Source organism: Dipodomys merriami, unplaced genomic scaffold (genome assembly GCF_024711535.1).
Source record: "Dipodomys merriami isolate MVZ:Mamm:240054 unplaced genomic scaffold, mDipMer1.0.p SCAF_59, whole genome shotgun sequence".
NCBI classification, from domain to species: Eukaryota; Metazoa; Chordata; class Mammalia; order Rodentia; family Heteromyidae; genus Dipodomys; species Dipodomys merriami.
This window is the reverse complement of record NW_027206168.1, coordinates 3,865,129-3,892,259: the sequence shown is the minus strand read 5'-3', so window position 1 is coordinate 3,892,259 and position 27,131 is coordinate 3,865,129. Positions and strand designations below refer to the sequence as shown.

At 40.7% G+C, this 27,131-nt stretch overlaps 1 protein-coding gene across 8 annotated transcripts in view; it reads right to left on the bottom strand.

Annotated features, from left to right (window-relative positions):
• Nucleotides 1–3,535: 3,535 nt before the first annotated feature.
• LOC138813279 (immunoglobulin-binding protein 1-like) overlaps nucleotides 3,536–27,131 on the bottom strand; it is a 62,639-nt gene continuing 39,043 nt past the window's right edge. For 3 of the 8 annotated variants that reach the window (XM_070001613.1, XM_070001612.1, XM_070001614.1), the window contains 2 exons: nucleotides 10,845–11,021; nucleotides 3,536–4,923 (listed from right to left, as the gene is read on the bottom strand). In XM_070001613.1, the coding sequence (XP_069857714.1) occupies nucleotides 3,859–4,923; nucleotides 10,845–10,934 (1,155 nt within the window). In that variant the 5' untranslated portion in view covers nucleotides 10,935–11,021 and the 3' untranslated portion in view covers nucleotides 3,536–3,858. The other 5 variants (XM_070001616.1, XM_070001615.1, XR_011367740.1 and 2 more) reach the window with 4 other exon arrangements.

Below are 27,131 nucleotides of genomic sequence, written 5' to 3'. Positions count from 1 at the left end.
GTTCCCTACTTGAATATTTCACTCCCCGAGGCACTGTCCTCAGCTCTCAGTACCCTGTGAGAATGGTCTTCTAATTGGAACTGTATCTTTTAGAGAAATCCACTATCTAGTCCTGTAGTTTTCTCCTGGTCTGGAAGTTTGACTTATCCATTTGTTATGTAATTCTTAGGATTGGTTTTCACTTGATATGATATTGAGGTCAAATTTTATTTCCTCATTTGTCTCTTCAGTTATTCCAGTATCTTATATTCAGAAACCTATCCTTCCCCACTAATCTCCAATCTGACACATCGTCATATTTGAAATAGACTGTGAGTTGTCTATTTGACTCCATGCACTAATTTGTCTTTCTCTGTACCCCACTGATTTACTCACTATGGCACTATATCTAATGCAGCCAGGTGATTTTTTTTTTTTTTTTTTTTTTTTTGTCGGTCGTGGGGCTTGAACTCTGGGCCTGGGCGCTGTCCCTCAGCTCTTCAGCTCAAGGCGAGCGCTCTACCACTTGAGCTACAGCGCCACTTCCGGTTTTCTGGTGGTTTATTTGAGATAGGAGTCTCACGGTCTCTCCTGCCCGGGCTGGCATTGAACCGCGATCCTCAGATCTCAGCCTCCTGAGTAGCTAGGATTACAGGCGTGAGCCACCAGCGCCCGGCTTGCAGCCAGGTGATTTTTGGATAAGACATATTTATACAATCTATTCTGACTGATTGGTTAAATTTCATCTATCTACAAGTCATATGCTGGATAATTTTATACATTTTGGATTCCATTTGCTGCTTATGTTTTCATGTTTTACATATGTGTTCACAAATAACAAAGAGCAGAGGGCTGGAGGCCTGAAGAGGGTATATATATATCAACAACTCTGCCAAAATTCTATGCCTCCATTAGAAAGAATTCTATGCCTCCATCAGAAAAAAATGACATCGCCCCATTTGTTAGGAAATGGAAAGACTTGGAAAAAATTATATGAAGTGAAGCAAGCCTGGCCCCAAAAAACATAGGTCCTATGGGTTTCCCTTATCTGCAATAACTAGTATATGTCTAGGACAAGCAGAAAAGGTCAAAAGCTATGTACATATGACCATACAAGATGATGTTAAGTAAAATGAACCCCAAGATAGGGACACAAGTGGATTTTTCTTTCTTGCTATTGTTTTTAACGTATTTATAATGTACTATGTGTTTTGTTTTTGTTTCTTTGGTATGTTCTTCTCCCATGGAATAACCTGTTTTCACTGTATTTGATGTCGCTGCTCTGCATCTTGCATATACATTTTTCTAATTTGGGGAGGGGAAGGGAAATAACAAAATGCTGAAACAAGGATACAGGCTGACCCATTGTAACAATGAGATGTACAAGACACTATGTTGAAAATGAACTTTACAACTTTGTCAGGGGAGGGGGAGGGAAGGGATGGTAGGGGAAAAACAAAGGAGGAGGAGGTAACAATGCTTGATAGAAAAAGTACTCATTACCTTACTCATGTAACTGTAACCCTTCTGTACAGTATTTTTACAATAAAAATATATTTTAAAAAATTATTAAAATAACAGAAGAGATAAGAATAATAGAGGTGAATTTGATCAAAGTACCTAATGTGCATGTGTAAAGACAGTGCAATGGAATCTTCTTTTTATAAATATACACTAATAAGTGCATAAACACATACACAAATGAATTGAAAATGTTAAAGTTGAGCACCAGTGATTCACACCTGTAATCTTAGCAAAGTACACAAGAGGCTGAGATCTGAGGATTATGATTTGAAGCCAGACCAAGCAGGAAAATCTGTAAGACTCTTATCTCCAAGGAACCAGCAAAATCCAGAAATGGAGCTGTGGTTCAAGTGCTCCAGTGCCAGCCTTGGGTGAAAAAGATAAGGAACAATGCCCAAGCCCTAAGTTCAAGTCCTAGTGCAGGCATTAAAAAAAAAAGGAAAAGAAAATGTATTAAATCAATACTTTAAATCAAAACTTAGGGCAAAATCGCCATTTACTGCTTTTTAAGATTGTTTTTCTACATAGACCAAAAAGGCTTCCAGCTTGCTGTTCTGCCTTATACTCCTGAGTCTGATGATTACAGACTCAAGTTCTATGCTCGATCATTTTTACCGTTATTATTACATACGCTTTGGGACAAGCTAGTCAGACTAAATGGAAAGGAAATTTTAAGTTTCAGAAATAACAAAATGTCACTATCTGAAATATTCCTAGAACTTGACTTAGGCTGTTATACCACTCCCTGGTGGTGGAAAAGAAAGATGTACACTTGGCAAAGTCAGCTTTAATAGAAACCTCCTAGCAGCGGGCACTGGTGGCTCACACTGTAATCCTAGCTACTCAAGAGGCTAAGCTATGAGGATCATGGTTCAAAGCAGCCTGGGCAGGAAAGTCTGTGAGACTCTTTTTTTCTTTTTTTTTTTGGTCAGTCATGGGGCTTGAACTCTAGGCTTGGGCGCTGTCCATGAGCTCTTCAGCTCAAGGCGAGAGCACTCTACCACTTGTGCCACAGCTCCACTTCTGGTTTTTGAGTGGTTTATTAGAGATAAGAGTCTCACGGTCTCTCCTGCCCGGGCTGGCTTTGAACCAAGATCCTCAGATCTCAGCCTCTTGAGTAGCTAGGATTACAGGCATGAGCCACCGGCGCCCCGCTCTGTGAGACTCTTATGTCCAATTAACCACCAGAAAACTGGAAGTGGAACTGTGGTTTCAAGTGGTAGAGTGTTAGTCTTGAGCAAATGAGTTCAGAGACACTTCTAGGCCCTGAGTTCAAGCCCTGTGACCAACCAAAAAAAGAAAAAAGATTAAAAAAAAAAAAAAAACCTCTGGACTTGGAATGTGGCTGAGTGATAGAGTGCTTGCCTAACATGTATGAAGTCCTGGGTTTGATTCCTCAGTACCACATAAACAAAAAAGGCTGGAAGTGGTGCTGTGGCTCAAGTGGTAGATTGCTAGCCTTGAGCAAAAGCTCAGCAATAGTGCCCAACCCTTGAGTTCAAGTCCCAGAACTGACAAAAAAGAAAAGAAACCTTGAAGCAAAGCCATTTTTGTTTAAAACAGCTTGAATAGCTCCAAGCTATGTAAGAAGTTAAAAGTCACTGAATTTTGTTTTTTTGGTCAGTCGTGGGGCTTGAACTCTGGGCTTGGGTGCTGTCCCTGTGCTCTTCAGCTCAAGGTGAGTGTTCTACAGCTTGAGTCACAGTGCCACTTCCAGTTTTCTAGTGGTTTATTGGAGATAAAAGTCTCATGGACTTTCCTGCCCGGGCTGACTTTGAACCGCAATCCTCAGATCTCAGCCTCCTGAGTAGCTAGGATTACAGGCGAGAGCCACCGGCACCCGGCTTACTGAATTATTTTATTTACTTACTCAACAAGTATTTATTGAGTACCCTGTTCTGGGGAGACCAACTCCCTGATTAGACAAATTTACATTCTATAATAAATAACTGGAAAGTACAGAAAAAAAAACTCCTCAAAGACTAATAGAACAAAGAAGAGGCAAAAGATACAATAATATTTTTCTGCACAGACTCACATGATAGGGACTTTTTATTTTTAAAAGAGAATTCATACAGCCATCGATTATATACAGAACCATTTCTCAAGTGCCTTTTCTGTTCCATTAGAGGAATCAAATAGACCACGATGAAAATTAGTGATGGCAAAACAAGATCACTGGTCATTATCTAGGGTACAAATAGACACTTGACTGTTGGATACTTTATTGACAACAAGACTCGGCATCTTTTTACCTTCCTTGCACAGGGCTGAAAGCAGGAGGCCGGGGAGGGGAAGACGCCAGGGTTCCCTCGGAGGGAAGCTGCAGTGCATCCTCGGGGTGTGTAGGGCAGATTAGCCCATGTTCTGTCGGTTGCCATAGCCCCTCGGATGGGTGTCCTTCCAGTCATCCCACTCCCGCGCTCTGTGGAGTGCGCTTTCATCATCCTCTTCCTCCTTTTGCTCCTGACTTTCCTGTCGCTGAGGCGCTCCGGAGAACTGGACTGGGGTCTGGGCTATTCCCTGATCCGAGAATTCTCCGAGTTTCCCGCGCTGCTCATACCAGTCACTCACCGTCATCGTTGCCAGACTCGGATAACCGGCTCCGAAAACATTGGCTTGGGCCTTATTCCGCGTGAGCACGAAGGGCTTCATGGGAGGCCGCTCGGGCACGGGTGCGTGCGAGGTGGAGGCCTCGCCCAAGGAGTCCTTGTCTCTCAGGACCTTCATCTCCAGGTCGATGCTCTCGAGCTCCTCTAAGCTGATGCTGACCCACCTCCGCAGGTGGAGGAGGTGGAACTCGCGAACGCGCTCGTCCTCCGCCTGCCCGCTCTCCACGGCCGCCTTGAGCGCACACAGCCTCTGCTCCAGGGCCTTCTTCCGCCGATACCGCTCCACCTTGGCCTGGCGCTGGGACGCCATGGCCACCAGGTCAGCGATGGCCGGCGGCGGGCGGCCGGCGGGGTCTTCCGCCTCGGTGTCGGCTTCGTCGTCGTCCGTGACCGACGGCAGCTGGAAGTCAGCCACACGGTAGTGCTGGCACTGGGTGAGGAAGCGCAGGAAGTGCTCACGGGCCTGCTGCAGGTGGTCCAGGCGCCGGCTGGCGCCCACCTGCTTGAGCGTGAGCGAGCCCCGCAGCGCGGGCACCATCAGGTACTTCAGGTCGGCAGAGGCTATTTCCTCCAAGTCCTCGTTGTGGCTGAACAGATCGAGCTGCGACAGCATGGCCTCCGCCTTCTCCAGCACCTCCAGGCCCCACGCCACCTTGTCCTGGATCACCCGGGAGCCCGAGGGCTCCGTGGCCACTTCCACCTCGTCCAGCATCTGCCTGCCACTTTCAAACAGATCCGGGAGCCGCGGCGATGCCGCCTGGTCTTCCGCTGCCATGCCGGGAAGGGGGCTGGGGGGGGCGCAGAAGACCTCAAGGTAAACATTTTTAAAAGAAGAGTTACTCTTTGTTCAAGCAATAGCCAATTCGAATTAAAATTTCCTCACAACTCCATGCTCTTTGGTATCACATTATTAAGTAAACCTGTATGAGCTGAATATCATGGAGCATGCCTGAATCACAGAAGCAGGAAGATTCTGAATTCGAGGCCTGTCTGGGCTACATAGGGGGACTGACTAAATTAATAAACAAGTTAACAAATAGCCATTCATAAATAAACGAGTCAGTAAATAAGTAAAAATAAATAAAAGTAAATGCCATCTGTAGAAAAACCTACGGTATAGCATTGTGAAATATTCAATAAGATTTTGGGAGTTGGGGCTGGGAAGGTGGCTCAGTGGTAGAGCGCTTGCCTTGCATGCCTGAGGCCCTGGGTTCGATTCCTCAGCACCACATAAGCAAAAAGAAAAAAGCCGGAAGTGGCGCTGTGGCTCAAGTGGTAGAGCACTCTCCTTGAGCTTAAGAGCTGAGGGACAGTGCCCAGGCCCAGAGTTCAGGCCCCACGACTGGACCCACAAAAAAAAAAAAAGAAGATTTTGGGAGTTTTTTATTTTGTTGTTTTTGTGCTGGTACTGGGACTTGAACTCGAAGCCTGAGTGCTGTCTTGAGCTATAGCTCCACTTCTGGCTTTTTTTTGGGGGGTGGGGGTGGGGGCGGGTAGTTAACTGGAAAAAAGAATCTCATAGACTTTCCTGCACAGGCTGGCTTCAAACATGGATCCTCAGCTCTCAGCCTTCTGAGTAGTTAGGATTACAGGTGTGAGCCACCAGCACCTGGCTAAATAAGATTTTAACAATGTTCAAGCCTTCATTTCCTTCACAGATAGACCTAAAATTGAGAAATTATTAGATATTTAAATCAGATTCTATAGCCAGACTTAAATTTGATTTTAATATTTTAGTGTGTATCCCACCAGGAAAGAGCAGAGCAGAGAGATTCATTTCCATTAGTTTCTAGATTGGGCTGTAAAGTGTACCTTAAGTCTCTGCAAACTGTTTTAGAAAAATGTAAAAGTAACACAAAAATAATTCAGCTATTTCATTTTCATTAGTTTCCAGATTAGGCTGTAAAATATATCTTATCTTAGTCTCTGAAAACTGTTTTAGCAAAGTGTAAAAGCAACACAAAAATAATCGGCTATATTTCTATACACTACTAATAACCTGAGAGAGCTTCAGGACCTAAATTCAAGCCCTAGTACTGGCATGCATGCACACACATGAACACACAGACACACAAACACAAATACTACCCTGAGATACACTTCATACTCATTAGCATACCCATAATCTTAAACTAAATCTAGGCTGGGTGCCAGTTGCACATACCTACAATCCTAGCTTCAACTATTCAAAAGGCTGATATCTGAAGTATCATAGCTTGAAGAAAAACAGTCAAAAAATCTAGTAGACTCCATGTCAAAAATAACCAGCAAAAAGCAGGGCTAGAGATAGAGAATAGCCAAGTAAGATGAACAGTACAAATGCAAGGACCTGAGCTCAAACCCCAGTAATGCCAAAATGTAGAATAAAACAAAGTAATAAATGTTAGTACTGAGAAAACTGGACATCATGCTGCCCCTGAGCTTTTTTGCTCAAGATATTAGACCTTCACACTATATACAACAATCAACCCCAAATAGAAAAACAGTACCTGAAACTATAAAACTGTAAGAAGAAAACATGGGAGGAAACCACCATGATATTGGTTGGGGCTATTATGTTTTTAGTTATGGTCCCCAAACAAGCAAGGAAAGTGAAAATACACAAATATGATCACATCAGAGTAATAAACTTCTGCACAGCAAAGAAGACAATCAACAGAGTGAAGAGTCAACTATAGAATAGGAGAATGTAATTATAAAGCATATATCTGATAATGGCATTAATATCTAAAACACATAAATTCAATCTACTCAATAGTAAGAAAATAATCCAATGTAAAGATGGGCAAACAACCTGAAAAGGCACTTTTCAAAACAAAAAAATATGCAAATGATCAACAGGCACATGAAAGGGTAATTATTAAAGAAATCCAAATTAAAACCACAATTGTGATATCACTACATACTTGCTAGAATGGCTGTTAATGAAAACACCATTAGCAATATAGTGAAGATTTAGAAAATAGGAAACTTTGTATATTGTTGGTGAAAATGTGTATTAGGTATAACCCTTATAGAAACAATATTGAGGTTCCTCAAAAAATTATAAGAACTACAGTTAATACCCAAGAATTCCAGTTCTGGATATATTTCCAAAGGACATGAAAACAGTATATCAAAGAGATAACAGCATTCCCATGGACACTACAGTCTTCTTTCCTTCCTTCCTTTTCTCCCTCTTTCTCTTTCTCCCTCTCTCTTTCTCTTCCTCTCTTTTTCTCTCTTTGTACTAGGGCTTGATCTCTGGGCCTGAGCACTGCCTCTCAGCTTTTTTGCTCAAGGTAGCATTCTACTACTTGAGCCAGAGCTCCAGTTCCAGTATTTTATTTATTTTAATTTTTTAGTTTATTGGAGATAAAGAGTCACAAACTTTCCTGCCTGGACTGGCTTCGACCTCACTCCTCAGATCTCAGGATTACAGGCATAAACCACCAGCACTGTAGCTTAGAGCCTCACATTCTTGCAACTCCACTTGTAGTTTTTTGCTTGTTAACTAGAGATAAGAGTTTAACAGGGCTTTACTCCCCTAATTAGCTTTGAACCATGATCCTTAGATCTCAGTCTTCTGAGTGGCTAAGATTACAGTTATGAGCTACTGATACACAGCTTGCAATATTATTTATAAGAGCCATGATATGGAATCAACTGAAGTGTCTACTGCTGGACAACTGAAGAAAGGAAATGTAGCAGGTATTTGATGGGAATCTGCAATCCCACATCCACTCTCCCACCTCTCCAGGTAACAGGCTCCCGAGTTCCCCCAAGCAGGCCATAGCTGGCTGAACCAGGACCTGCTCAGTAGGTTTGCACATTTATTTCAGGCTGAAACCACAAACCTGCCCTGAAACTTTTTATACCCTCCAGTCACCTACACTAAGGACCCTACTTAAGTCCCTTTACCCTGCCCCTAGCACATCATGCCTGGTGTCTCCTGACTCTCCTCATGTCACCATGGCATCTCTCTTCAATTCTCCATTACAGTTGTTCTGATCTGTTGAGATACTTTGCAGCACTTTCTTTATTCTAATACCCTTGTGACAGTTTCTTAACAGCAGGCACTATGGAAAATTATTCCACCTCAAAAATAAAGAAATCCTGCCATTTTTAACAACCTAGACGTCACTAGTTTGAATGAAATAGGTCAAATAAAGACAAGTACCTTGTGATCTTATTGTATGTTTAATCTAAAAAGTCAAGTTCTCAGAAACAAGAGGGACATGGTAGTTAATTGACGTTGGGTATGGGTTATTGAGGTGAGACTCAAAGGACATAGAGTTCCAGTTATACAGGAGGAATAAACCCAAGAGATTGGCTGTACATCACAGCAACCTTAGTTTTTAATTATATACTTGAAAAATCCTAATAGGGAAGATTTTAAGTGTTTTTACCCTTCCTCCCCAAAATGCTAAAGACATTAGGTAATTCATATGCACTATAAATATACTCTTCAAGAACTGCTGGAGTCAAAACAATAGACATGAAAACAAAGAATTGTCTCAACAAGGTAAAATTTACAGCTGCAGAAGGGTACATCATCAACCAAAAATCTGACAAGCAAGCACACAGAGCAGGCAGGCTGCTCCCCTATTTATCCCTAACACAGCAGGCCCCGCCCCTCTGCTCAGATTGATTGAGCTCAGGGCAGAAAAGTCTCTGAGACTTATCTCCAATTAACCACTACAAAACTGGAAGTGAAGCTGCTGCTCAAAGTGGTAACATGCTAGCCTTGAGCAAAAATGCTCAGGGACTCTAGGCACTGAGTTCAAACCCCAGGACTGACAAAAATAAAAAAAAAAAAAAAAAAAACCAGCTTGAATTGGCCATTCCATAGTGCACCAACACATCATCATGTTGTAATGTAGGAAACTGAGGCTGAGCTGTGAGACCGGGAAAGGGTTATGAGGTTGTAATGTCACCTTAACAATATTCAGAAAGCTGAGAACTGGACCCTGGAAAACTCAACAGACAAGGCAAAACAAATATGCAAATTACTTTTTTCTTGCTGTTATTGTTGGTCATGAGGCTTGAACTCTGGGCCTGGTCACTGTCCTTGAGCTCTTCAGCTCAAGGCAAGCGCTCTACCACTTGAGCCACAGCATCACGTCTAGTTTCTGGTGGTTAATTGGAGATAAGAGTCTCATGGACTTTACTGCCCGGGCTGGCTTTGAACCATGATCCTCAGATCTCAGACTCCTGAAGAGCTAGAATTACAGGCTTGAGCCACCAGCACCCAGCTATAAATTACTATTAACTGAACCCTATGATTGTTTAGGTTAGAGCTATTTGGACCCTTGAGACCTTGGGAATAAGATGAATGTTTGTATTACAGTTAAATGTTGCTTACAGGGGCTCAGGGTTCATCAGCCAGTGAGCACTGAACCCCCCCTGGTTCCTCTCTCTCTCTCTCTCTCTCTCTCTCTCTCCCCACCTCCCTTGTCTTTTCTTATTTCTTCAGGCTCCAGTATCCAGCCATACTGTCCCAGGTTGCAGGTAGCAACACTGTAAACCATAAATGTATGTACTTTCACTTGTCCATTACAATTCTCTTTATTTTTCTTGTCAGCAAGTATCTGCTGGTGGTTAAGTTCTCTTTCATTTGTTAAAGCTACATTTACTATGGCTTCATTTTATTGAATATACTGAGTGCAACTGTTTTATACTTGTCTTTGCTTTTATTCTTTCTATTGAGGAGTCCGCTACAGTCTCCCCTTAGTCTTCTGAGATAAATATATCTTTCTCTGGAGTATTTTAGTTTTCTCCCAGGTTTCAATGATTTGAGAATAAAGTACGCAGGTGTAGTTTTTTGTGCATTTGCTTATGCTAAACATCTCATACATTTTTTAATATTTTGTTTACATTCATTAATAATTTAATTCACCCTTTCCTACATTCTCCACAGTTTCAAGTTTTATTCCAACACATAATTGCTATAAATGTCACAGAATCCAAAGGTCAGAATACCAGGTGCTGTTCCCTCTCTCTGTATGCCCACATTGTTCACTGTCACATCCCTTTTTTTTTTCTAAGCATCCTTTCTTCCTTGGTCTTTCAGCTTCTAACATTTCTGATTTCCCTGAAGTACTCCAACTTTTTGGAGTCCTCCAGCTCTGCTATTTTGTCTCCAATGTGTCCTGCATGCTGGCCCATGTGCTTCTGCTCACTGGGGCCAAGTCATCTATAATAAGGCTCCTCAGACACAGAAGAGGGGCAGAATATGTAGGTAGCAGCCTGGATCCCTGAGTGGTTCTTCCATCTGCAGGTGGACTAGGTCTTGGAACTCATGGACTACATAGAATCTCCTACCCATTTCCAGGGATGTGACCAAGAAGAATGACAGACTCCTTGCTATGTCTCCACAAGGGATGGAGGAAGATTAAGAAAGACATGACATTAACCACTATATTAGGTCTAGGATGTATGAAAGGCAGAATCAAAGAATTAAGGACAAGAAAAACAGCACATAATAACATGAACCTTAAAATAGAGGTCAAAGGACAGTCAGATACTTGCTGTCTGTCAAATATGAGGAAATGAATGCCTTCAATTTGGGTAAGGCACTGCATGGCAGCAAAGGGTGAGACAAAGACTGTTCCTTTGAAAATCTTATACATCCAACCTCTGTTTGCTATTCAGTATTCTACAAGTATTTGAGAAATTTCAATAACAGAAAGGAATAAGGCAGAAACAGCCATATGTGACCCATCAAAATAATGTGTGGAAACCACCCACCTGTGATTCCTGTTTCTGTCTCACCAAGCAGGAGGCGTGGTTCAACTCAGAACTTGCCTTCTCCGGTGGGTAACAGAGATCAGAGGTCATAGAATCCCAGAATCTTTGGTGTACAATAGACTCTCACTTCATAGCATCCCAGAATCTTTGAGTAGGTCATTTAGAAGTCTGGTGAGCCTTTGAGAAGTAAAGACAAAATGATTGGAGGAACTAATATCATCAGGAGAGGAGGAGAGAATGAGGGAGATTAGTACAAGGTTTAGAATCTGACTATAGAGACTTGGAGGGACATTGAGTTTGAGTAACTATGGATGCGTGGGAAGAAATTAAGCAGAAAAATGGCAACTCAGGTCCAATTTGGACTATCATGACCAACTGGAAGACAAAGGTAATTAGAGTACTCTTACAATGAGAGATCTGAGATAGATGAATGAGACTGTGAAAGAAGAGGGGCTAGGCTAAATATAAAAGGGAAAATGAGATTTCCTTGGAGCCTCCTTTATCCTTCATCTCTTAACACTCTCCCTCTCTCCTTCCCTCCCTTTTCTCTCTACCTTCTTCTATCCATCCCTCCTCCCTCCCTGCCTGCCTTCTCTCTGTGCATGTCTCATCCTTCTTTGATATCAAAAAGCAAGTGTCCTAATCCAGTACACACTTTCAATTTCCTAGAACAGCTTTTTCCCCTAGGGCCCCTCTTCTCTTGCAGGAGTCATCTGCAAGTCATCAGCTGTCTACTCTCTTAACTGGACCACCTTTGCTAGTTTTAAATTTGAATGTTAAAGCCACCAATTGAGATAGCATTCAGCTTCAAGTATGAGTGGCTCCCCAAAACAAATGGCTTGTTTTCCTCAGGTAACATGTATAGAACTGGTCTACCTGAAGCTGGTAATATGGCTCTGTCCACTTTCCAAATCTGTTTTCCTTTGTGGCTTTCATCCTCATAATTACAAAGTGGCTTCCCAACAACTGGAAGGAGTGCAGCTGTCATTCTAGCTACTAGAGACAGATCCTGACGATCACAGTTTGAGGCCAGTTTGGCAGTGAGATCCCGTTTCAAACAACAAGCTTAGGGACCTACCATATATTTGTAATCTCAGGTACTTTGTAGGGAGTCAGTTATTTCTCAAATAGGGTCTTTCTTGGGGATCTTTGCTGAGCTAGGCCTAGGATCACAATCCCTCTATTTACACTCCCACTTAGCTGGGATGACAGGCATGTACCACCATCCCCAGCTTTTTTTTTTTTTTTGGCTGGTGCTAGGGCTTGAACTCAGGGCCTAAGTTCTGTCCCTGAACTTTTGTGCTCAAGGCTGGCACACTACCATTTGAGCCACAGCTCTACTTCCACAGTTCCACTTCCACTTAATAAAGAGTCTCTTCCACTTGGAAATAAAGAGTCTCACTGACTTTCCTGCCCAGGCTGGCAATTTTTTTTTTTTTTTGGTTGGTCATGGGGCTTGAACTCTGGGCCTGAACGCTGTCCCTCAGCTATTCAGGCTAGCACTCTACCACCTAAACCACAGCACCACTTCCAGTTTTCTGGTGGTTTATTAGAAATAAGAATGTCATGGACTTTCCTGCCAGGGCTGGCTTTGAACCATGATCCTCAGATCTCAGCCTCCTGGGTAGTTAGTATTACAGGCGTTAGCCACTGGTACCGAGCTCCCTGGTTGGCTTTGAACTGTAATCCTCAGATCTCAGCCTCCTGAGTAGCTAGGATTATAGTTGTAAGCTACCATACCTCACCATTTTTATATTTTTAAATTATATTTTTCTATAAAATATAAAAGTAGTCTGACATATGTTCTATGCCTAATTATATTTATATCATATATATTTTAGCCTACCAAACAAGAAAATTGCCTTTTATTGCCTATAACTTAAAGTTGCTTCTTTATTTTAAGTATTGTTATGGTTGTTTCCTAACAGTCAATAGTTAAATCCTTTACATGACTAAGTTAATTAAATTGAAAAACACATTTTATGTATTTTGTGCTTCTGACATCCTACTCTTTTTTTCTGAGAGTTTTTCTTCCCTTTCTACTTCCCCTGTGCCATCCCTTCACATTGGACTCAAACCTATGCTAGCTCTTAAAGCTAATTGGCAGGCACTCGACCACCTGAACATGCCAACCTCTCACTTTTCTTCTCAATGAAATGGTTCTTTCACCAAGGTTCTTAAGAGGTTAAACATACTAAATATTGTGTGTGTATATATATATATATATATATATATGTATATATATATATATACACACACACAAATGATCTATTAAACAAATATATTTATATTTAACCTCAATATACTTTATATATGTGTGTGGTATATATTCTATAAAAATCATATTTTGTATAATTTAACTTCATATATTGATGTATATAATACATTCTGTATATTTACATAAATTAAATTTTTATACATATATTCATTTCTCCACCTGGAAACTTTAAAAGATCAACAAACTAAATTTTCAATTTCACCAGCCTGGTACATGTCTCTAATCTGAGCAGAAAGCAGAGGCAGCAGGATCTCCATGTCTATGCCAACTTGGGCTACATAGCAAGACCCTGCCTCAAAAAAAAAAAAAGTCTAAGAGAAATGCTGCAAATGCAAAAATATGTAAATGTGTCCAAAAGTAATTGGCCCTGGAAGAACTACTCAGATCTCTGTGGAGGAAGGAGCACAATTTCGTGCCCTCCAATTGGCAGAACTCAGACAACAGTTTGGAAGGTGAGAAAATAGTGCTAAAAAAAAATGCTAGGAAGGCCGGGCGTAGGTGGCTCATGCCTGTAATCCTAGCTACTCAGAAGGCTGAGATATGAGGAGAGGGGTTCAAAGCCAGCCCAGGCAGGAAAGTCCATGAGACTCTTATCTCCAATAAACCACTCAGAAAACGGGAAGTGGTGCTGTGGCTTAAGTGGTAGAGTGCTCGCCTTGAGATGAAGAGCTGAGGGACAGCACCCAGGCCCAGAGTTCAAGCCCCACAACCGACACCCCCCAACAAAAAATGCTAGGTCCCTTGGTGGCCAGGGTCAGGGAAGAGAGTTTACTAAGGCTGAGAAGGCTCAATGATGCAGACACTTTGAGAAAACAATCCATCATTCCAGAAACAGGAAGGTAATACGTGAGCTATTCTGGTACTTCTGTAGCCCAACACTCAGGAACCTCTGGCCATAGCTGATAGAAAAATCTAACTCATTCAAATATGAGTTTTAAGTAGTAAACTAACAGCATTCATATAGAGAGAATATGTTTTCAGATATGAGAAAAGCAGTCATCAGAAATATGTTTTCATCAGTTGAATTATATATATATATATATATATATATATATAAAGATTTTAGTGTTGGTTACAAAATATTTAACAAAGCAATTGCCAGTGAAGAGACAGTACAAAATAAAACATACAATAATGTAGGGAAAAGATGACCAAACAATAGAGGAAATTAAAATGAGAACTAGTAGAACTTAGAGGAAAAAAAATGGAAGTGATAAAATTTAAAGTAGCACAGTGAGGAGCCCACTGATTAAATATCCAGTGGTCTAGAAAGAAGCTGGGAAAAAGGAGGTAACAATGCTTGATAAGAAATGTACTCATTATCTTACCCATGTAATTGTAACTCCTCTGTACGGTATTTTCACACACACACAAAAAAGAATCTGGGTATGGTGGCACATGCCTGTAATTCTAGCTACTCAGGAAGCAGAGGCGTGAAGATTGGGGGTTCTAGACCAGAGCTGACAAAGTTTATAACATCCTATCTCAGAAACAAAATACAAAAACAAAAGGGTTGGGGTATAGCTCAAGAGGCAGACCTCTTGCCTAGCATGCATGAGGCCCAAGTTTGATCCTGTGTAGAAGTGTTGCATCCTGCCCTAAAAGAAAAGATTGAAAAGTGTGGAATGCATGTTAAAATCTTGCCAGTGCCTACACAATACATGTCTGTGAAGAGGAAATCACATCTACATGTCAAAAGCTCTAAACTATAACTCAAGCAAATTCTCCTTTTACCTTGGTTTAGAAAGGACACAACATACTCAGGTGCTAGTGTCTCACGCCTGTAATCCTAGCTACTCAGGAAGCTGATATATGAGGATCGTGGTTCAAAGCCAGTCCGGGCAGGAAAATCAGTGAGACTCTTATCTCCAATTAACCAGAAAACCAGAAGTGGTGGTGTGGCTCAAGTAATAGAGCGCTAGCCTTGAACTGAAGAGTGGAGGGAAGGCAACCAGACTCAAAGTTCAAGCTCCAGGACCGACCAAAAAAAAAAAGGACACACCATATCCAAGGGAAATTGATTACCACAGTAAGCACCACAATACATCTCAGTAAAGTTATTGTACTTTAAAGATAAGAATAGAATTCTTTGGGTAGCTAGACTGAAAGGTCACATCACACTTAACCATACCAATAACTTCTGCCAGAATACAACGAACCACAATAATTACATAGGAGAAAAGAAAAGGAAGGAAAGGCTTTTAGAGACAGCCATATTGCGCTTTTAGTGTAATGGGCACAGATAGTTTTGAACACACTGAAAACTGAAAGGATACTGTTCTCATTAGCTCTTATGGAAACTACCAGAAGGCAAATTCCAGCCACCCAAGGGAAACTGGCATAAGGTCTTGAATTACTTATTGAAAACTGAAAGGATACTGTTCTTATTAGCTCTTATGGAAACTACCAGAAGGCAAATTCCAACCACCCAAGGGAAACTGGCATAAGGTCTTGAATTACATATTGAATACACTTTAAAAACATATTTTCTACAGATACAATGAAAACAATGGTAAGGATAAGGATGGTATAAAGGATAACTATTCTGTGATTTAACGTGGGAATTATATGACTAATAAAATGAGAGAATAGGGGAAAAAGTTGTAAAACTGAGTAAGACCCAAATACTAAAAGAATAAGCACATTTAAACAGGAAAAATTATAAACATTATGAAAGTTTTTTTATTTTTTAGCCATTCTTGGCACTTGAACTCAAGGCAGGGCACTGTCCCTGAGCTTCCCAAGGTTAGCACTCTACCACTTGAACCACAGCACCACTTCTGGCTTTTTCTGTTTATGTGGTGCTGAGGAATCCATTAAGCCACATTCCTAGCCATGAAAATTAATATTGTAAAATTGCAGAATTTAATGCAACATAATTTTAGCATCACTTGTAAGGAATAACTATTGTTTGAATCAAGATGTACTAGTATACAAGGGTTAAAGATACAATTTTTCATCTATCTATCTATATATATATATGTAAATGTACATATATGGGAAATAAAATCATATCACAGAACCATGGACATATATATGATTATGAATGTAAATCAGTGAATCCTGCCAATTACTATTTTGTGGGGTTTTTTTTGTTGTTGTTGGTCTTGGGGCTTGAACTCTGGGTCTGGGTGCTGTCCCTGTGCTCTTCAGTTCAAGGCTAGCGGTCTACCACTTGAGCCACAGCACCAGTGCCAATTACTATTTTATTTTATTTTCTGGTAAATAAAACTAGCTGTGTATGAAACATACTTAAAATTAACCAGAAAGGTTAAAAATCAAGATATAATGTTCTTAGCTTAGAGTTTGAGACATTACTATAAGCTCAGTTTTATATGTTAGTTTAGCTTTATAGATACAGATAATGACATTGAAATATATATAAATATCTGTATCACACATGTACTGTCAGTTGAGAAGAACTAGAAGTAATCATACTCCAGGTAGCAACAAGCAAAACTTGTGAACTAGTGCCCTGACCTTGGTTTTTTGTTGTTGTTGGTGGTGGTTGTTAGTTTTTTTTTGTGTGTTTGTGTGTATGTATGTGTGTGTGTGTGTGTATGTCGAGGGGGGGGAGGGAGAGGGAGAAAGTATACACTGGAGCTTGAACTCAGGGCCTGTGCTTGTTTGGCTTTCTTGCTCATAGCTTTCTTGCTCTACTACTTGAGTCTACTACTACTTGAGTCATGCCTCCAGACCAACTTTTTGTTGATGAATTGGAGAAGTTTTCTGCCTAGGATGTATTCAAATCACGTTCCACAGATCTCAGCCTCCCAAGTAGTTAGGATTACAAGTATAAGCCACAGGTTCGTGGCTAGATCTTGGTTTTTAATACTACTTTCTAAAACTTTCTATTACTTTCATTAGCAGGAATTTGAAGACAGAGGATGGAACTGTACCTCCTCTTAGGCATGCAAGAGAGGAAGAAGACAATCTGGGAGTTAGGAGGAGATTCAGCACAGGGATAAAGAAGCCAATGGCAGAAAGATCAGAAGCTTAGGCAGATAGCTGTTGCCTGCTATAAAGTAATGTGCGTTATATATGGTTACAGAATGCATAGGAAAAAGTATGGACAAATAAACATCAAATTTTTAGGAGTGGTGAAAGAGCTTGAGGCCATTCCCTTAAATGGCACATTCATACACACTATTTTTATAGCTACCAGCCTTCCCCATTCTAGTCAACAGTGATGGTGAACCACTTTTCTCTCCCACTTCCTTCCTCTATCTCCCTCTCTAATCACCCCTATTAGCTCCTCTTTGACAGTGTCCTCATTCTTTGCACCATATCTGCTAATCTTCCTGAACAAGCCTACTCTAATATCCTGAAAGTGTCAGGCAGCTACTTATTGTTGGGGTAAAAATAAATGGTCCTAGTGGCCAATATAAAAATAGAGCTTGTGCAGGGTGAACCAGAAAAACTACTCAAATATTACAAAGAAGAAAAACTGCTTGGAGTTCACAGAAAACAAAAAAGAAAAAGAAAAAGAAAAAACACCAAACACTTCAGGCTCTCCTTAAAGAAGGGGCAAACATCTCTGATATTAAAAAGGTGAACCTGGAAGTGGAAGCGTGGCTCAAGTGGTAGAATGCCAAGCCTTGAGCAAAAATGCTAAGCAGGAACACAAGGCCCTGAGTTCAAACCCCAGTACAGGCACAAAAATACATACATACATACATATAAGCATACATGCAAAAAATACAAAAATGAATTTAAAAATAAATGAAATGGTGAACTTTGACCCTAAAGTTCAGGCATGTCTGGCACAAAGCACTATTACAGGCCAAGCTGAAAGAAAGACTAACAGAAATGCTTCTCAGCATTTTAAACCAGTGTGTCTGACTAGTTTAACGGAGCTTGGATGAAGCTTTGACTGCACAATCAGTGTACAGAAGGGCACCATTTCCTGTTACAGTTTTTGTTTAGACATAGTTTATTCTTTGTAGTTCAAATGAAGAAAGCTGAAAATAAAGTTTAGAATATAACTAATAAAATATTGTTTGCCTTGTTAAAAAAATTACTAGCTATGCAAAGAAACAGGAAAATATGATCTTTTCCAGAATAAAACATAGTCAGTAGAAACAGATATGACAAAGATGATGGAATCATCAATTTCTATAAAAGTTTATACACACACACATTCAAAGATTTATAGCATGAAGATGACAAGGAAAGAAGTGAAAAAGTAACAAAATGTTACACGGAGCCAGTAGCTCACGCTTGTAATCCTAGCTACTCAGGAGGCTGAGATTTGAGGATCATGGTTCAAACCCAGCCCAGGGAGGAAAGTCCGTGAGACTCTTATCTCCAATAAACCACCAGAAAACTGGAAGTGGTAATGTGGTAGAGTGCTAGCCTTGAGCTGAAGAGCTCAGGGACAGTGCCCAGACCCTGAAGTTCAAGCCCCAGGACTGGCAAAAAAAAAAAAAAAAAAAAAAGTTACATGGGCATCACATCATACTGCCTTGTGTGATGTGATAAGAGGTATATTGCCTTTGTGATACTCTTTCCAAAAAGCAATAATGAAACAAATATCACATAAACTCAATCTGACAGCCATTCTTATAAAGGTCATGAAAAGTAAGGAATAACTAGAAACTGTTAGAGACTAAGGAAACACAACTAATTGTAATGTAGTTTCCCAAATGGGATTCCGAAGTAACAAATGGACACTTAAAAAAAAAATACTGGAAAAATTCACAAAACCTCTGGACCAGTTTCATTACCAGTAAGGTACTGTGGTTTTTCCCACTCTGTTTTGACAAAGGACCTCAGGAACATAATATAATAACACTAGGGGAAACAAACTGGGTGAGACAATTTGCTGCATTATCTCCACAAATTCTCTGGAAGTCCAAAATCATTACAAAATAGCTTACTAAGGAAACATATTGGCTCACTCCTGTAATACTAGATGCTCAGGAGATTTTGATCTGAGACTTAAGGTTCAAAACCAGCTCAGGTAGGAGGTCTCATCTCTAATTAACCACATAAAAAAAAAGTGACCCCTCTGCACATCAACTTCATAATAATTTTTAAAATGTGAAGCTGTGGCTCAGGTGGTAGAACACTAGCCTTGAGTGGAAAAAGCTAAAGGACAGTGCCTAGGTCCTGAGTTCAAGCCCTGTACCAGCGTGAGCACACACGTGCACACACGTGCACACACACACACACACACACACACACACACACACACACACACGAAGAATGCTTATGATACAAGATTCAAAGCCAGCCCAGGTAAGAAAGTACGTGAGACTCTTATTTCCAATTAACTACCAAAACAAGTTGGAAGTAAAGCAGTGGCTTAAGTGGGACAGGGCTAACATTGAGCAAAAAAGCTCAAGGACAGCACCCAGGCTTTGAGTTCAAAGGACCAGCACGCGCACACACACACACACAAACACACGCGCATGCATGCACGCACGCACGCATGCACACACAAATCTCTGTGATATATTTCCCAAATGCCTATTTTAAAAAATGGCTGGGTACTGTGGATTATCCCTGTAACCCTAGCTACTCAGGAGACACAGTAAGAGAACTGCAGTCTGAGTCTGTGTGGGCAAAAAGTGTGAGACCCTATCCAATAAGTAACTGAAGCAAAAAAAAGGGCTACAGATGTGGTTCAAGCGGCAGAGCATTGCCTAGCAAATTCAAGGCCATGAATTCCATCCCTAGTACCACAAAAAGAAAAAAGGTAAAAATTAGGTAGTGGAAGCATAGTTCAAGTGGTAGAATACCAGCCATGAGTGGAAAAAGTTGAGCCAAATGCTTCAGTAAGAAACCCTCAGTTCAAGACCCAGTACCAGGAAAATAAATAAAACATTTACAATTCCAAGAATTATAAAGGATATAGATGAATGCAAATTCTTGCCAGGCACTGGCAGCTCACACCTATAATCCTAGCTACCCAGGAGGCTGATATCTGAGGATTATAGTTCAAAGCCAGACAGAGCAGGAAAAGCCATGAGACTATCTCCAGTTAACCACTGGAAAAAGTCAGAAGTGGTGCTGTGGCTCAAGTGGTAGAGTGCTAGCCTTGAGTGGAAAAAGAACTCAGAGACAGCTCCCAGGCCCTGAATTAAAGCCCCAGGACTAGCAAAAAGAAAAAAGAAAAAAGAAACAAGAAAGAAGAAAGAAGGAAGAAGAGGAGCTGGGAAGGTGGCTCAGTGGTAGAGTGCTTGCTTTGCATGTCTGAGGCCCTGGTTTCTATTCTTCACACCACATAAGCAGAAAAAGCCAGAAGTGGCACTGTGGCTCAAGTGGTAGAGTGCTAGCTTTGAGCTGAAGAGCTGAGGGACAGTGCCCAGGCCCAGAGTTCATGCTCCACGACCAACAAAAAAAAAAAAAAAAGAGGAAGAAGAAAGGAAGGAAGGAAGAAGGAGAACAGGAAGGAAGAATAGGTGGAGGAGGAAGAAGGAGGAGGAGAAGGAGGAAGAGGAGGAGGAGGAGGGAAAGAAAGAAAAAAGAAAGGAAAGAAGGAAGAGAAAGAAAGAAAGAGAAAGCAAGCAAGCAAGAAGGAAAGAAAAAAAAGAAAGAAAGAAAGAAAGGAAGGAAGAAAGAAAGAAAGAAAGAAAGAAAGAAAGAAAGAAAGAAAGAAAGAAGAATAAGAGGAGGAAGAAGGAATAAGAGAGGAATAAGAGGAGGAAGAAGGAGGAGGGGGAGGGGGAAGAGGAAGAAGAAGTAGAGGAAGAAGAAAGGAGGAGGAAGAAGAAAGAAAAGAGGGAGAAGAGGAGGAGCAGCAGGAGGAGGAGGAGGAGGAAACGGCAGCAGTGGTGGCAGCAAACCCTTATTCATTACAGGTGAAACCTTGAATTCCTAAAGCCCTGTTAGGAAACTATTTGCCATTTTCTTATCAATCTGAATTTGCTTATACCCTAACCAGCTATTCCAACTCTAAGTGTACATCCTTGAGACATTATTTTCTTTTTTTGGGGGGGGGGAGGGTCCGGTCATGGGGCCTGTACTCTGGGCCTGGGCACTGTCCCTCTTCAGCTCAAGGCTAGCGCTCTACCACTTGAGCCACAGTGCCACTTCCAGCTTTTTTCTTTTTGCTTATGTGGACCTCTTGGGAGATTCTGATCTCACTGGCTGATTTCGTGGTCCAGTGGTTCTAAAAGAAAAAAAAAATACATGGATTATAGTTTCCAGGCTTATGTTTTTGAAAAGTTGTCCTACAAGTAGATACCTTAAATGTAAAGGTTTTACAGTAGTTTTTAGTATAGTCTCCAGATCCTTTCTTGTTAATGGTTGAATTTCATTGGATATATGAATCTTCTAAAATTACATACAAATTTCCTATAAATGCGAGAAAGAATATTTAATCTTCATCACACTATTCAGGAATCAATGCCTCCTCCCCCCCCCCAAAAAAAAAGGTAAGAGCCAGAGATTTGTCATATTGTCTTAGTATGACTATTTGATTGATACATAGTTTCTTGTTTTTATTTCTAGCCAGTAGAATATGAATATGCAAATATATATGTATATATGTACACACATACCTGTCTGTATATACTTCCAAAAAACTGAATGGAGAAGTAATTCAGTAGTAAGGCATTTGCTAAGAGACCCTGAACTTGATACCCAGTATTGCCAACTATAGCAGTAATGATAACTAATGTGAGTCCATTTAAAGTTCAAAACCAGACAAAACTAAGCAGTGCCTGTATAAGTGGTAAAACATTTTTTATTGTTACAGTTACATGAGCAAGGTAATGAGTATATTTCCTATTGAGCATTGTTGCCTCCTCCTTTGTTTTCCCCCCTACCATCCCTTCCCTCCCACCTCCACAATTACTCCCCCTCCCCCAACTTTCAGTATATTGTTGAATGATCTTTTTTTTTTTCATTTTTGCAGTGCTAAATCAAACCCATGGTCATGCACAGGGTAGACAAGTATTTTATCAATGAGCTACATCCCTAATCTAATTATGTAACTTTGACTTCCACAACTCACTTTGTTTGAAACAATTGATGAGGTTAGAATGGGGCAGTTCCTAGATTATGGTTTTAAAATGCCTAAAATATTAGGGCAATTTGAGGGGATTCTTGATTAAAGATAACAGTAAATACTATATGGAAATGGCAGAGCCAAAGACAGACATTTTGCCCATAGTTTAGAGTCATGTACTTTAAAATATGTCACTAATGAACTATAATTTGATAGGTATTAACTTGTATTTGGTTATAAGCTACAGGTATAACCACAAACTCATCAGAACAGAACTAAATGACTGCAATAGGCCCTGGTACTTAGTGATATCTTTTTTACTCAAAGCTGGGTGCTGGTGGCACCCACTATATTTCTATCTACTCAGGAGGTTGAGACTTTGGAGGATCAGAGTTCAAAGCCAGCCTATGCTGGTTAATGGGAGATAAGTGGATTTGTTTGCTGGGTTGGCTTAGAAGCTCAATACTTAGATCTTGGCCTCCTAAGTAGCTAGGATTACAGGATTGAGCCACTGGAATCTGGTTTAAAGTATTAAATTATATGATGGAATAAACATAAAAAAATAATTTTGTGGAGAAAAATCTCTTGCTAGTCTTATACTGAATAAATTACCTCTTCTTTTTGTGATTTAAAAGATTCAGAGGCCAAAATGCTCTTGTAGGTTGAATTTATTTCTGAATTCCCTAATATATATCTTATTCCATACTGTAGGTACACAATTCTATTTTATCAATTTAATATGGCATGCAGTAATTTTTCCTTTTTGCCAAAACAATCCAAGTTCATTGTAAAGAATTTAGGTAACACAGATAAACAAAAAATAAAATATATATATATAAATGATCCAAAAATTATATTACCCTCAAATAAGTTACTTTTGTATACTTTTACATATTTGTGTAACCAGGAAGAAGGCCCACAGGGAAGAAGCTAACACCTCTTTCTAAAATAATGTGCTCCTAAGGCTCCTGCTGCTGGCTACTTCCTTATTTTCTATGATGTGACTCCATTCCCCAAATCCTGTAGTAGAGTGAGGATGAATATCCTACCTGTATTAGTCAGAGTTTGGTCAGGAAAACAAGACACCACCCTAGATTTTCAAACCTAAGAAAGAGGAAATTTAATAAGGAAAGTAGTTACACAGGAAAATGGAAAAACTAAGAAGCCAAACACAGGATGGTGATGTAACTGAAAGTTACCAAAAGCCAGAGGCAACTGTTACTCGAGAGCTGAAGAGATGGTTTTATCAGAGCAGAATTGTGCTTCCAAAAGCAACCAGAAGCGGGCACTAGTGGTTCAAGCCTATATAATCCTAGCTACTCAAGATGCTGAGACCTGAGGATTGCTGTTCAAAGCTAGCAGGGCAGGAAAGTCTGTGAGACTCTACAATTAACCACCAGAAAACTGGAAGTGGCGCTGTGGCTCAAAGTGGTAAAGCACTAGCCTTGAAGAGAAACGCCCAGGCCCTGAGTTCAAAGCCATATGACAACAAATTTTAATGTGTGCTCATAGACTGAATATTGAATAAAAAATTTTGAAAATATACACCCATGTACTTTTTACAGTACATGATAGTATAGTTGTACCTAAAGATTAAATTTCTTGAGCATGATAAGTTGGTTGTGATTATGTAAAATAGTGCCTTTGTTCTCAGAAGACATGTTGAAGCATCTAAAGGTACAATGCCATGATTTTTCCAACCAATTCTATACAAATATGCATAGCAACAGAACATGTGCTTAAACAAATGTGGCAAATGATAAAATTGGAGAATCTAAGTGTCCAGTCTATAAGCATTGGCTTAACATTTTTCAAAATAAAAACTAGAGAAAAAAAAACAGATCTCCAATAAAACAATAAATAAATAAAAAGCTAGAAAAAAAAAAAGGCCTGACCTCTTATTGTTGGAATTAAATGAAAGGAGAAACTAAACCAACCAGTTCTTAAAAATTCAAGCCTAAAAACCAAAAAGAATTTGCTAGCTAACAGCAAATTTTGGAGATACAGAAAAGCATGAATAGACACAGGGATTAGCTAAAAGTCAAATACAAACCCAAACAATGAAGTGGGAGAAAAGATCCAGCAAACTAGTTATAAAAGCAGCACCAAGAATGCTTCTCAGCCATGCACTGGTGGCTCATGCCTATAATACTAACTACTCAGGAGGCTGAAATCTGAGGATCGTGGTTCAAAGCCAGTCCAGGCAGGAAAGTCCATGAAACTCTTCTCTCCAAGTAACCATCCAAAAACTGGAAGTGCAGCTGTGGCTCGAAGTGGTAGAGTGCTAGCCTTGAGCAAAAGAGCTCCTGGTTAGTGCCCAGGCCCTGAGTTCAAGCCCCATGACCAACAACAAACAAACAAAATGCTTCTCATTTCTCCAAGTCCCTGCCACTTCTCTCATAAGAAGGTGAAGTCTATTTCTTCTTCTGAGCCTACTTTGCCAACAGAATGCAGCAGAACAAAGTGGATGCCAGTTCTTTACCATTCAGAGGTTTCATATCTCCCTTTTCCTTCTCTGCGTACTGTAATCAAGGCCCACTGAAATGCTGCTAAGATTGGATTCGCTGCTGTCACTAGCTGATTTCTATACCTCAGTCAATCTAGATCCTTCCATCCCAGTCAAGCTGGCTCAGCTACTAGACAGATTGCTCCTGCCAATCTCTTTCCAAATACTACCACCACGTGCCAATAAATAAATGGTAATAATTATATAAAGCTGATGAACTTATGGGAGAATTGTTATATAGCTATACTGAACAGAGCAGTCAGACATGAAGTGATTCTTATAAGGGAGAATGAGAAAACTGCTCCTTTATCATTCCAGTTCATTTCACATTTGAATTAAAAAATCAACAAAAAAAACTCCTTCCTCCTCTTCCTTTTCCCCCCAGAATTGGGGCTTGTACTCAGGGCCTGGGTGCTATTCCTTAGCTTTTTTTTGACTCAAGGTTAACATTCTACCACTTGAACCACAGCTTCACTTCCAATTTTTTGGTGACTAATAGGAGGTAAGAATCTCAAGAACTTTCCTGCCTGGGCAGGCTTCAAACTGCAGTCCTCAGATCTTAGCCTCTTGAGTACCTAACAAGTGTGAGCTACTAGCACCTTCTTCTTAAGTTTTCAAATTTGTGTTCCTTATAAGAGCCAGAAATACATGCTCCTCTCTATCCTTTTTCTTTTCTGACATTATTGTTTTCTAAAGATTCTAAACAGACATTTTTATTTTTTTATTTATTTATTTTTTGGCCGTGCTAGCGTGCTACCACTTGAGCCATAGCACCACTTCTGGCTTTTTTTTTTCTTCTGCTTATGTGGTGCTGAGGAATCGAACCCAGGGCCTCATGCATGCAAGGCAAGCACTCTACCACTGAGCCACCTTCCCAGCCCTCAGTTTCTCTTTAATTGAGTAGCAGCACCTGATTTTTAAATGGTGTATTGTGAAATGCATCACACAAATAGAAGGGCGAATGAAGTTAATGACTCCAGTGAAGTATGATAGTAAAGTATTATTTTAGGGCATTCTCCTCTCCATTTCAGACATACAACAAGGACCAGCCTTTAAGAAGTGTTTATTCCACCACAATTATCGCCTCTTTACCCTGCAGTGATAAATGCTTAATGACCTTTGTGCTCATTATTGCCATTTTTCCTTTAGAGCTTTTACTCTATAGGCATTTCTAAGCAACACAAGATTTGGTTTTGGAAAAAATGAGAAGCAAGCACCAATCTAGGAGAGGAAGGAAAGGGTGATGTGTCTACTGTTAGAGGAAGGTTCAACTGGGGGAAAATAAACTGAACCGTCTCTGGGTGGTTGTCTGGCATCCTCTGCTTCCTTGAGGATTTACAAGAGCCTTTTATGGGAAAAACACTGAGTAAGATGATGAGTAACACCGGGAAAACATGGGGCTCAGCACATTGAGATGTGGTGGCACTGGAGCATGGGGCAGGCTTTAGATGTCTGCCAAAGGGACAAGGCTGTTCTCTGTATTTTCTGTTCTCCATGACTTCCCCTCCACCTCCCCAGACACATCAAAGCAGAACATTTCTAGATGACAGGCTAACAGATTACAGGCAAGCAGGCATGGATGTACAGGTAGGAACTGCACCAGGATGTGGCCAAAATAGTACTAAGAAAACCCTGCCCAGTGGCTGGGAAGGTGGCTCATTGGTAGATTGCTTGCCTTGCATGCTTGAGGCCCTGGGTTTGATTCCTCAGCACCACATAAGCAGAAAAAGCCGGAAGTGGGACTGAGGCTCAAGTGGTAGAACACTGGCCTTGAGCTGAAGAGCTGAGGAACAGCGCCCAGGCCCAGAGTTCAGGCCCCACAACCGACCGACCAAAAACAAAAAACAAAAAAGAACCCTGCCCAGACTCTAAGTGTTAGTCCTTGCTCTAAGTCAGTATGAAGCCAGGTGACAATGACTCATGTCTGAAATCCTAGCTACTCATTAGGCTGACATACGAGGGCTGTCGTTCAAAGCTAGCCCAGGTAGGAATGATAAGACTCATATCTCTAATTAATCACCAAAAGGCCATTCGTGGAGCTGTGGTAGAGCACTAGTCTTGAGCAAAAAGTATCTCAAGAATATTGCCTAGGTTCGGAGTTCAAGCACCAGGACAAGCACATACAAAAAAAAATCTGTATGATAAACTGGGTATGGGGTGTGGTGGTGCATACTTGTAATCCCAGCATTTGGGAGATTAAGGCAGGAGTATCATGAATTTGAAGCCAGCCTGGGCTACATAGTGAGACCCTGTTTCAACAACAACAACAAAAAATAATCAGGTAGAGCTAGGCATTGGTGGTTATAATCCTAGCTACTCAGGAGGGTGAGATCTGAGGATAGTGGTTCAAAGTCAGCCCCGGCAAGAAAGTCCATGTGACTCTTATCTCCAATAAACCACCAGAAAAACTGGAAGTGGCGCTATGGCTCAAGTGGTAGAATGCTTGCCTTGAGCTTAAGAGTTCAGGGACAGCACCCAGGCCCAGAGTTCAAGCCCCATGACCGACAAAAAAAAAAAAAAAAAAAACCACAACTATCCGGTTATTGT